The sequence below is a fragment of the Pithys albifrons genome, chromosome 17 (assembly GCF_047495875.1).
Source record: "Pithys albifrons albifrons isolate INPA30051 chromosome 17, PitAlb_v1, whole genome shotgun sequence".
Classification (NCBI taxonomy): Eukaryota; Metazoa; Chordata; class Aves; order Passeriformes; family Thamnophilidae; genus Pithys; species Pithys albifrons.
In genome coordinates, this window is record NC_092474.1 from 11,248,664 (window position 1) to 11,261,219 (window position 12,556).

Genomic DNA, 12,556 nt, shown 5'->3' on the forward strand with positions numbered 1-12,556 from the left:
TCCTGAAGCACAGGGTTCCCCTTATCTTGTGGAAACAAAAGCAACTCTTCTTAGCATTTATTTTTGCCATATAGAAAAACAAAGGATTGAAGAAATGAGAAGAATGAGCTGTAGCCTAAATATTGTTGCAGATCACCCTGTACAAGACTCATTTGTCTGTGCACCTTGCAAACATGGCACTTTAGTGCTCTGGGCGTATGTTGATGCATACACTAGTATTTTTTATTTTTAGTTGGGATGGTGAATTTAAGCTATGAACTTAACTGTTCTACTTATCAGGACACTTGTGCTCTTCCTCACTTCACCCCAGGGGAAGGACATTTGTTGGGGACATTCTGGGTTTGTCACTTGTGCGTTTCTCCCGTCAGGAAAGCCCAGGAGGAGATGATTTCAGAGCTCAGGCAGCAGAAGTTCTACTTGGAAACACAAGCTGGGAAGTTAGAGGCCCAGAATCGAAAATTAGAGGAACAATTGGAGAAGATGAGTCACCAGGATCACACTGACAAGAACCGCCTGCTGGAGCTGGAGACGCGGCTGCGAGAGGTGCAAAATACTCCCAAAAAACTTCCTTGAATAGTGTACTGAGAACTAGAATTAAGTTGGTTTAGTGGTATTTGAAAGTGTATGAATTTAGTTTGGTCTAAGTACTTTTTTCCCCCCTAGTAGTAAAACAATAATTAAAAATTGCTCATTAGGAGGAGATAAAATTAAGTAATTTAGGGCTTGTCATACTTAATCTGAGATTTTAGGTCCTTTGGCATTCTCAGAATCCTATTTATGTGAGTTTTTTCTACAATATCCTTATAATATTGTCTGGGTAGAGAATAGAAGCTCAGCTATGTTTAACCACACCTTTAGAGTCCACAGCATAGAGAGCAAAGGACACAACAGAACTACTGTAAGAAAACAGGAGACCTGTTGCTTCACATGCATTTTCCAGAGTTTTCTGGAAAGAAAACCTAACAGTAATATGAAAATACACATTTTTAAAGATCTGTGAGCTGTGCTTCATTTTTAGTTTTGTATCAACTAGTTTGGAGCCACTTCAAATCTTTGTTTACCTTCTCCAGTCTCCACTAATTTTCAGCTAAGACTGAAACCCTTTAGGGGTTGGAAAACCATGTCCTTGTTTGACTGGAAGCTGTTTGGGACCAGTGTAAGATTTCTGACAGGCTTGTCATGCATCTCCAGCACAACAGACAGATTCCTTTGGGAGAGAAGACAGCCTGAAGGAGGTGCTGAAGTTTGGAATTGATTTAGAGCACTGAGATCTGTTCTGTTGGTGGTTTATTTCTTATCCATGAAACGACATGTTTGTCCCTGAGTGTGCCTCAAGAAAACCTTAATCAGAATCCATTCAGGTAAACCCAGAGCCGGATGATCTGGTGGGTTTCTTTAAAAGGAATCTGAAGGGAAGATGAAATATGAAAGTCAATTGCAAAGTGTTTATAACATTTACATAAAAATAGAGATTAGTATGGACATTTGTACCTAGAGATTCCCAAGTAAAGATTCCTGAAGACTCTGTTTCAGTGGAGAAAGTTCATCACAAACTACTGCAACTCTTTGTATCAATGTTTGATGTGTGAAGTTTGAGTCACAGCAGGAACTGTTCTTGTGTCCTTGTAGTTTCAAAATGCCAGGTTGTTTTCAACCTTTTCCCAAGCAAACCAGTAGTTTTTAGGGAGTAGACAGATCTGCATCCTTGACTTCTCAGTGACTGAGGGAATCTGTCCGGATGTGATTTTTGGCACGGACACGGCAATGGCACCTTAAGGTGGGGTCTGAAACGCCATTTCATTGCCTGTTGTTTCTTTGTTAGTAACTCTACTCGGATGCTGCATTTTCCTTTTCCAGGTTAGTCTGGAGCATGAGGAGCAGAAGCTGGAGCTGAAGAGGCAGCTGACGGAGCTGCAGCTGACCCTGCAGGAGCGGGAGTCGCAGGTGACGGGGCTGCAGGCGGCGCGCACGGCCCTGGAGAACCAGCTCCGCGAGGCCAAGACCGAGCTGGAGGAGACCACGGCCGAGGCTGAGGAGGAGATCCAAGCCCTCACGGTGAGCCCTGACACCTGCACCATGAACTCTATAAACAGATTAGAATTGTGTAGGTGCATCAGAAGTCAAAATTAATTTATGCTATTAAATTTTTAATTTTCAGAACTGGGTGTGAGTTTTGGCTTGTGTTAATAGAGGCAGGAGTGGCTAAAATGCCAAATTGTATCTAACCGTATGAAAACTTCCTAGTAGGGGTTCATTGCTGCCAAAACTAATTGATGGCTTGTAGGAGCATTATTACTTTTGTACTGAAGGCTGCTCCTGAAATTGGTATTATTAGGAGTTTTACTCTGATTAACTTACTTAAATAATAGCTCATGAGTCTGAAAGTACTTGATAATCATAAATGTTTTGATTATTTTCTTTCTATCAGTTACCCTGCTTTGAGGATACTTACTCAGGGTGGGGAAAAACCCCACCAAATTCCTAGAAAAAGAGTGTTCTTAGCACATAATGCTTGTTTCATTAAAAATTGTCACGTGTCTTGCAGTCTCTGGTAAGGTGTGTGAATGACAGAAAGGAAAAAAAGTTCAAGTCCTGCCGCCCTCTTCCACCCCAGCCCCCTGCAAATGAAATTCTATGTTGCTGGTTGCTTTCTCTTGAGTACAAAAACATGCTTTCAAACTGTTTGATTCTAAGAAATATTTCCTTCACAAAAGACTCCCAGGGTTGTGGGGTAGAGAGTGGAGCTGAGCTGCCAGCACTAACCCCCCTCAAGCTGCAGCCTCCAATGACCCTCAGATCCTGTTCTTTGGAAGTGTTGAAAATGTGCATCTCGTGCTCCAGTGGCATTTAATCCTAAAACTGTTCTCAGTGCTCCTGCCATTGCTGTTTTTGGAAGGGGTGGTGGGCTCAGCTGGTGTGGGTGCTGGAATCATGCTGATGCTTTGGTGGATGAATGGGAGAACCATTCCCTCAGTTCCAAAGCAGGCACAGGCTGGGCAAGGGCAGCAACAGCATCGAGGCCCGAGAACAACTGAACAGAACATGGCACTGGGTTCCTTTCTGCTCCAAGCTGAGGCAGTCCCTCCCAGCTGAAAGCTTTGCATAACAACAAATATCACTGCCAGTGGGCTGGTGATGTGCTTGATGTCTTTACCCAACAGTGAAACAGATGAATATTCATGCCCTGTGTTCACTCAGTCATTGCTGCAGATAATTTGGCAGAATGGTGGTGCTCTGGGAGCAGCTGCTGTGAGACAGTCCAGCTCGGTGGGCTGGGGACTATTCCTGGCATGGATTTTTTTATTGTACTTTTTTTCTTACTTTTCACTTGCCTGTTGTGGTAAGATAGCTTTTGAGCTCTCATATCTGACTTCTGCTGAACAGTTTTTTCCTGTTTAGTCTCTTGGCTCTAAGGAAAATGTTCTGAATGAAGAAAGGTGGCTGGGTGTGCTCGTGCACAAACCTTTACACAGGTTACCTTTAGCACATGACATTAGACACTTTTTAAATCACTTTGATGGATTTTGAGAGAGGCCATGAGGCTGAAACAAGAACTTTTTGCTTTGTCATGCTTTGCTTGGAAATTAGGGGGTAAAATGGTGCATGCAATCCTGCATTCTTTAAAATGAGTGTTTGCACTTTTCCATACTTTGGATGCTGTCTTCCAAAGAATTGATTATTGGGTTTTGCTACTGCTTTTTAGAGAGGCTTGGGATTAAATGGGACCTTGTGGTAGGATTCAGGTAGATTGGCAGAGCTGTTTGGGATAGCTTGCATAATACATCATTGCAGCTTTTCTTTGCAAGCATTAAATTGTATGCAGTATTTATTTCCTATGAAATACCAATCTGGATATGGAAGTAAAACCAACTCAAATTAAAATGTCAAGAATGTACAAACTCACCATGGAATCAACAAGTCTTCTGGTGACCATTTCAGAAGGACCCTGTTACACAATTCCATTCTCGAGTTTGTACATTTTCCTGAAGCAGTTCAGAAGTGGGAGCACAAGTGTGTGTTGATGAAGTAGGATGTGACTTTTGCTAATCAGTTCTTTGCCACTGCAAAGTGCTTTCACAGCCTGCAGCATCTGCCTTCCAAACTTTGCTTGCTGGTAGATTGTTCTGCAGATTGTTTAGCAACAGCTGTTGGATTCGAATTCTAATGTATGAAAAATTGATGATTAACTTCTTACCTCCTTTAGGCACATAGAGATGAAATCCAGCGTAAATTTGAAGCCCTTCGTAATAGCTGCACAGTGAGTATTAAATACAGATCCTTGAATTATTTTGAAATTAAGGATAATGAAACAAACAATTTCCTCATTTAATCCTTGATGGCACTAGTTCCTAATGAGGACTTCTGGCTTCAAGGTGTTAGTAGGAGCTGGATGGATTGGATTTGATTTCTTTTAGGTTTCAGGTAAACCTCAATTTTGAGGTTTTAGTCTGATCATGAAATTGATACTGTTCTTCTTTTTGGAGAAGAAAGTAAATTAAAATATCTCATTGCAGTGCAGCTAGTAAGAATGGTGTAGCAGCTGCAAGAAATGACTGTAGGTGAAGATCTTTTCTGCTCACAAGAAGAAAAGATCTGCCTGTCCAAATCCTGAGCTACATTGTAGATCTAAGCCAGAGTGGGTTTTAAGGAGGACTTTAGCACTGTTTGAAGAGGCAAGAAATGTTAAGGTTCCAAATAATCCATTGACATGTAGTTATCTGCTCAAAGTGCAGAGAGGACTCCAGGATCTGAATTTTCACCTTGAGACCTTTGACATGTTTTCAGATTCATTTCATCAGTCCAGGACAGATGTGCAAGGTCTTTGTCAGCCCACAGGGGTTCTTGCAGTTTAACACAATCTTCACCCTTGTTTGTGAAGGTTGATGGGAAGCATCTGCCTTCCAATGGCATGGATTACATGAGTGTTGGATAAGGCCCACAGTCCTCTGGATCAGCTGCAACCCTCAGTCACTTTGGGCTTTTCCTCCTTACCCCACCCTGTGAGAAGGGCTTCATTTGGGGACTTTTTTATCTTGTTTCTCTACTTCCAGTGATTTCCTCAAACTTATTTTTTCATGCTGTAGGACTAAGTATCTGTGCAAGTTTTCATCTTCCAAAAATACCTTTTCTTCAGGATGAGTCTCATTCTGTTTTCCTCACTTGCCCTTTAGCTCTAAGCAAGGGCATTCTTCTGTTCATGGAATATCCAGATATGAAGAAATCCTGCACAGGAATCTTTACTTTTTGTTCCTTTCTTGGCTTTCTTAGGTTGATCTTTTACCTCCATGTGTGTCATCATGTATCTTACATGCAGAGCTCTCTTCTTTTTCTCTGTGCCTTGCCCTTCATTCAGAACAGCAGCTTCCTATGAAAACACCTCTGTGACCCCCATGCAGGCAAAAACCAGATGTGGAGACTGAGGCTTCTGTTCACTGCCCTGTGGAGCCTGCAACTCATTATCCAGTTACACTTTGTCTCTAAGGGTGTGAACAAGCTCCAGCAGGCAAGAGTGACCCAGAACATTTCCAGAATGTCAAGAGCTTCAAAGGTTCTGCATCAAAGGATTTGTAAAAGTGTTGTGCATTGTAAGGGCCTTCAGTGGGATAAGTGGGATCAGACATCCTCATCAATAAGAAATTAATTAAATAGTTCCTAAATGAATAATACATGCTCATCATACATTCTTTTTCCAGCCCAGGAGAATGCCATGTATAATTTAATTGACCATGGGCAGAAACTTTCCTGTTCTGTGTTATGACAGGTCCTGGCTGCCCATCCTGTGTACTGATGAGCAGGAGAGGAGCTCAGGGCAGTCTGCAGTGGACAGAGAGGGGCAGGGAACACTAATTGTGATGCTTTCACCAGATGCTTCACCCTCATGTTTATCTGCTGGTAACCAGTAGGATACAGGCTGTGCTTTTGGGTGACCATGTGATTCCACTTGAAGGTGATTAGAACTTACACTCCCTTTAAAATCAGGCAACACTCCAACGGAATAATTGTAAGATGCTGCTACTTATACAGCATGACAATGGATGGGTTTATTCTTTTAGCAAGTTCTCAAAAGATATCCTTCTAAGCTGATACAAACTCCTTGAACTAGCCTGGCAAACTTTGGTAGGGAATGATTTTTTATTTGATCTTATTGAGAAGCCTCAAACAGCATAAGAATTATGAAAATAAGATTAGGCAGGAAAAATATCGAAATATTGAATGACTTCAGGACTTTTGTAGTATTCAAAATATAAATAAAAATACTTAATCTACTTTCTTTGGTATTTTTTCTGTCTCTAGCTGCACAAAGGTCAGAGCTTCTGATTGCAGAGAAGGCTTACACCTCAGATGTGTGTCTGCTTTCCTTGTGTGCTCACTTGTTATTCCTTTTGCTGAGGTCTCTGTCCAAGGACACAGTTTTTTAGGTTCTCCTATTTGTTCATTTAAAATTTTCTTGGTTTGGGTCATACCCAGAGACCATTGCTGTGGTGTTGGTCATAATTTCTGCCTTGTTTGGGGATTTATATTCAGTTGCTCTGATAGCTCTGAGTTGTTTCATCTTGTGACATCTCCCTTTTATTATTGGGGTCAGAAAGAAAACCTTAACATTTGCTTTCTCTGTCTCTGAGTTGAGCAAGAAATAATAAGATAGCTAATTACAACAAAAATTGTAAGTTGTGGTTCCTGCTGTGCACACACAGGGCTTGTGGGCACACACAGAGTGGTGTTTTATCACAGTCTTCTCACAATGATGGCTCAGCCAGCAACTCTCTTGAGGGAGAAGAACTAGTTCCCTACATTAATTCTGTCAAAAATGTGCTTCATTTGAGTGTTAGAAATATTTTCCAGGCAGTCAGAGAAAGATCTAGAAATAAAAGGCATTCCTAAATAGGAAAATTTTACATATTTGTCACTTGTTTCCAGGTGCCTCTGAATTATGGCTTGTGTAAATTTAAAAATGTGACCAAGTTATCTAAATAACAGTAGAATTGTTTCAAAAAGAAAACATTCAGTGAGCAGGCAGTAAAGTCTTTAAATATTTAGCAGAAAATCCTATAAAATCTTTACACTCATCTTATTAAAATACTAGAGACCCACCACTTCAATCTTCTGGGGTTTCCAGGTACAGGCTCTTGCTTTTACTCTAGAAATGAGAATGGCATTTCTTAACACTAATTGGAGATTGCATTTCCAGTTACTCAAGTTTTCTCCAGTAAAACAAAGTCTGTCTTCCCTCCTTTAGTTTCTTTTGTCCTCATCTTGTGTTTCAATTCAAGCCTTAACAGGTTTGATTCTGCCCTTGTCCATGGGATTGGGTATTGAGGCATTAAATCTGTGAGCCCATCAGACAGTGTGTGATTTTAGTCATGCATGAAGTCTTGCTGTCTTCAGTCTAAGATCCTGATTCCACATTGGCTCAGTCAGTTGGTGTACAAGAATAATCTGTATTCTTGAGAGCTTCCAAAATTATATCTAAAGATGTTGCTGCTAAATTATGTTTCAGAGTAAAGGAATCTTCCCCACTGTTAAAAGGCTAATACCCAGGCAAAAACTTTTATATGGCTTTGTTAAATTTGTAAAAAAAGAAAAAAATTGCTTTTGGGTGGGAGGGGTTACGCCTGATTCTCATTTCCCAAACAATATGATGGCACACACCAGTTACAGGCAGAGACTGAACTTTTGTAGCCTTAAAAAGCTCAGAGACCTCTCAGGTGTTGCTGTTAAAGAGGGTAGTGGGACCTTCACCTTGGCCCGTTCCATGATAATTTCAGGTGAGGATGAAGCTCCTGGTTGGCAGAGGAGAGCAGGGACTGTGTGTTTGAATGGTGGGTTGGAGTGGGAAGGGCAGGAGTGCAGACAGTGCAGTGTCCAACGAGAGCCATGTCCCTCAGCTGAGCCAGGACAAGGTTCTGGAGACTGAGATCCCTGTCCAAGGTATGTTTAGAGGCACAGGTGTTGTCTGTCTATGGGAAGGGGAGGAAAGTGAGGGATTCATGAATATCTGGCCCAAACAGGTGGAGATGCCAGTCCCTGCAGCATCTCTGGGTGCTCGGCTCCCTGACGGAGCTGGGATTCCTCCGTCTGAAAAGCTTCTCCCATCCAAACGTGAGACAAAGCAAGTCTGATGTCTGCTCTTGCTTCCTCCTCACAGTAATTTGGGGCTGAGAGACAGCTTTTTATTGTTTCCTATTTGCCTCTGACTGGCCGGTTTCTAGTGGAGATTAGTGGGGATGGGGAGGACTGGAAATGGATAGAGGAAAAAACTGTTAGTCTGGAATTATGTTAAACTCCAAATAAAAAGCTGCTGAAAGCATCCCAGAACACTTCCCCTTGCTGTGTCCTTGCATTTTTCTGCAAGTTTGTTGGTGGCACCTCAGAACTGAGACATCTTCATGAAGAAGTTAAGGATATGGAGAAGTTTGTGAGCTTATTTAGTGGTATATAAATAAAATTCTTTACTTTTCATAGAATCACAGAATCAATTGGGTTGAAAAAGACCTCTGAGATCATCAAGTCCAACCCTTGTTCCAACTCCAGTCCCTTTACCAGATCATGGCACTCAGTGCCACGGCCAATCTCAGTTGAAAAACCTCCAGGGATGGGGAATCCACCCCCTCTCTGGGCAGCCCATTCCAATGCCTGAGCACTCTCTCTGCAAAGAAGTTTTTTCTGCTCTCCAACTTCAATTTCCCCTGGCAGAGCTTGAGCCCATCGTGCCCCCTTGTCCTATTGCTGAGTGCCTGGGAGAAGAGACCAACCCCCACCTGGCCAGAACTTCCCTTCAGGGAGTTCCAGACAGTGCTGAGGTCACCTCTGAGCCTCCTCTTTCTCCTTTTCCTCATTACTTTACTCGTGGTTTTGACATGTGGAGCATACAGATTGCATTCTGTACATTGTGTCTGAATGCAAACCTAATCCTCATGGCCCTGACTGCTTGTTGCTGTGATATTCCATGTGATCCATGGCTGGACAGGTTTGCAGGGCCAGGTGTGACAGCTGGGAACGTGCTCAGTGTCACCAGAGGAACACTTTGCTTTTCTCAGACTGTGCAGTGGGGAGGGAATTGTGCTGGGCATGGTCCCCTCTGCTGAGGAGCTGCTCTGCTTGGGTTGGTCTGTGATATCCAAAAGTGAGACTGAGCCTTCTGTATCTGTGTAAACTGAGTGCTTAGATGTGGTGTGTAGTGAACAATCTGCCAAGGTGAGTGTGGTTAGTTAGGTGAGATCTCTGTCCTCTGGATTAGCTGTGATGGAGATGGGCAGAGATTGAAGAGAAAATTCCAGTTGCTCTGGAGTGATGATGCAGTGGCTGCCTAGATTGTCTAGAATTGCTTTGCCAAGCTTTCAAGTGTTTGGTTGTTTTATAAACTTTAAAAGTTAAGATTTTTATAATTACTTTATGGGTTTGTGAATGATGTTATAGTGTTTTCTTACAGATTTTCCTTTAATATACTTCAAATTTACCTTCAGAAGAGCTCAGGGTTGGTTGGTTGTTTTGGGTTTTTGTTGTTTGTTTGTTTGTTTTCTTTTTTTGCCTGGGAATTTCCTTAACTGAAGAGAACAATACCTAAATCTGTTAACTCTTTCCAGGTGCAGGATTCTGTCATAGGTTGTGTATATGTATGTATTCCTAAAACAACATTTTCAATTTTAATGTGGTTTTTTGATCTGTTTTTTTTTGTTTGTTTTTTTTTTTGTTGGTCCCCAGGACTGGCATTTATACCACACCATGTCCCATTTTCCTGTGTCAGTATTACCCATTACTCTTTAGGCTTTGTAGCATTAATAAACACTCTGTTTCAGTTGGGTTATACATAGCTCTAGATAGCTTTTAAAAATTGGATTTGTAATAAATTTTCCTTTCCCCATGAAAAATAGAAAATTGTACCAAGAAGAAGAAATTTTCTTCTGTTAAAAAGAATTTAAATCTGTCTATCTATATGGATTACATTGTATGAGTTATAATATAGTTGGCATTTAAGCCAAGGCATTTTGGAATTGCTGGCAAATATATTGTTAGGAAAACATTCAGGAAAGGAGACCAAATCACTTCTGGAACCTTCTTCCTTAACTGCTTTATTTGTCTGAGGTTTTCCAGAAATATCCTGCCAGATAAAATGTAGCAGTGCACTATGGAATGATTTGGTTTAATTTTAGTTATATTCAGGGAAGGAAGTCAAGATCTCAGAACAGAGAATAAAAGAAAATGGGGACTCAACTTTTAGCCCTTAAGGAGTAAAATCAACTTGAAATACAGCCAGTTTTAATAATTAATTAAGTAGTTTGACATGTTAACTCTGCATGTCACTTTATCTTTTTTGTGTTTTCCCCATCTCTACTTTCTTGTATTTCAAAACTAGTTTAATGATTTTTATTGAATACTTGTATTAATATATGAAATGGATGTGGAAGAAACCATGGAGTATAAAATATATCTTAAAACTTCTCAGACACATGATGTGGTTAAACATAAAAATAACAACAAGTGAAAGAAAAGGAGTTTCTGGTCTGGCAGTTAGTTGAGATCTCAGCTGCTGTAAGAGTGGTAGGTTAAACACTGTAAAAACAAATGTTCTTTTGCTCCTTTTTATTTGTATAAACACATACCTAAGTTCTTATCCTTGCAGCAATACCAGCACTGACAGGTCCTGCTGCCTCCTCTGAGAGCCCAATGCAAACAATGCAGAATCAAATGTGTGTTTGGAACAGGCCAAAGACAAGCACACAATCAGAGTTTCATTAGAAATGTTGTGTTTTGGAGTGTGAATCATCTTGATTGACCCTGAACATATGGGTGGCAGGAACTCCCCTTCACCCAGCAGGCAGAAATGTCTGTTGGACTTTTTCTGCTTACAGTTTGAAAACCAAACACTGTTAATTTAGATCTAGGAGGGGCATGGTAAAAGGCTGCCAAAATCTGTGCTACAGATTCTTCAAAAAGCAATGGTTGTCATCTTTCCAGAGAGCTGAGAAGAGCTGCATGCTCTGTCCTCTGCTGCTTTAGGTATTTAAGTCCTTGGCTTGTGTAGGAAACTGGAACATTTAAATCTGAATGTGTGGCCACCTGTGCTCTGGGATTTTATTTTTTCTCATTTAATGAAGCATCTTATTCACTTTTCTTTTACATCCAGGCAAAAAAGCCTCTAGAGCCTATTTTTAAGAGCTGAATATGAAGTGTATAGAGTTTACCAGTGCCTGAAATTCTTTTTGTTAAGCTGATTTCAAGATTATGCCAAGGTTTCTTTTTCTCTTCTGTTGTGGTGACGTTGGTTTTGAGTTAGGAGGAGGTACAAATTCATCCACCCAGTGTTCAGACCTTTCATTCATAAAAATCAAAAGGGACTGTGACAATGGCCCACTGCTGTTTATATTTTTTTAAATTGAAGGGAAAGTGGTTTGAAGTGTTCAGTGTAATGCAGTTCTGATTAACCAAATGGATGTTTCCATTCCCCAAAGGCAAGACCATTGGCCATGTGGAGGGTTTGCTTTTCACTGGTTCTCTGTTAATCTGTTGTGTTACCACACCAGTTTTTTCCCTTGTGGTCCCATGCTGCCTTTCATAATGCTGTTACTTTGATAGAATATATTTCTTTAAATTTCTCTGCCTTTTCTGGGCACACACAGGGTTACACACAATAATAGCAGCAGCTCCCAGGGGTACCAGCAGGTTGTGCTGCCTCCACTGCACCTCCCGGGCAGTTTTCTCCAATACCACTCTTTGAAAGCCTCTCTGAGAGGTGTTGGCCTGATTGCACTTAGGGAAAATTGAGGCAAAAAAGGGTAAAGTGCTTTGGCAAAGGCTCTGTAAGTCACAGCAGAGCTGGGAATACACCCAGCACTCCTGACTCCCAATCCAGTGCTTCAGCTATGACAGTTCTCTCAAATAATAAATTGCATTGCAACATATTTGTACTCTGAACCAGATTAAAAAACCCAGGCTATTTTCTGTGAGAAACAAAACCCTATTCCTGATTGAAGTACACTCCTTTGCATAAAAATCTACCACGACAATATTGCTTTTGTTTAAATTTGAAAAGAAGTAAAAGCCTGGCAATAAATGTTTCTGTGTGAGGATGCTTTTTCAAAAGCCTGTGCTCACTGACATATAATTTAATTTGTTTTTCTTTCCAGGTGATTTCAGATTTAGAAGAGCAGCTGAACCAGCTCACTGAAGACAATGCAGAACTGAACAACCAGAATTTCTTCCTGTCCAAACAACTGGACGAGGCCTCGGGGGCCAACGATGAGGTTGTGCAGCTGCGAAGTGAGGTTGACCATCTCCGCCGAGAGATCACCGAGAGGGAGATGCAGCTGACCAGTCAGAAACAGGTAAGGCTCTCTAAGCCTGGGTCATGATCTCTTGCTGGTAGCTGGGTAATTATCTGAAAGGCAAAAGATTCTTTTAAATCCTTAAACCTATAAAGAATGAGTAAGATTCCAGGGGCAATGGCCTCTAAGTCTTCCTTCCCAGAGCTGTTGAGTGAATGGAAATTTTTGGTACTCTCCATTGTGTTTTTATGCAACTTTGTTTAGAAATTTGCACTCTGAAGATATTTAGGATA

The 12,556-nt window shown here is 41.1% G+C and overlaps 1 protein-coding gene across 1 annotated transcript in view; it reads left to right on the top strand.

Annotated features, from left to right (window-relative positions):
• The window catches only part of CIT (citron rho-interacting serine/threonine kinase), a 72,002-nt gene that overhangs the window by 39,928 nt on the left and 19,518 nt on the right, over positions 1-12,556 (top strand). The window contains exons 22-25 of the mRNA XM_071571684.1: positions 369-543; positions 1,858-2,055; positions 4,205-4,258; positions 12,126-12,323. Of these exons, the coding sequence (XP_071427785.1) occupies positions 369-543; positions 1,858-2,055; positions 4,205-4,258; positions 12,126-12,323 (625 nt within the window). The remainder of the gene's footprint in view (positions 1-368; positions 544-1,857; positions 2,056-4,204; positions 4,259-12,125; positions 12,324-12,556) is intronic.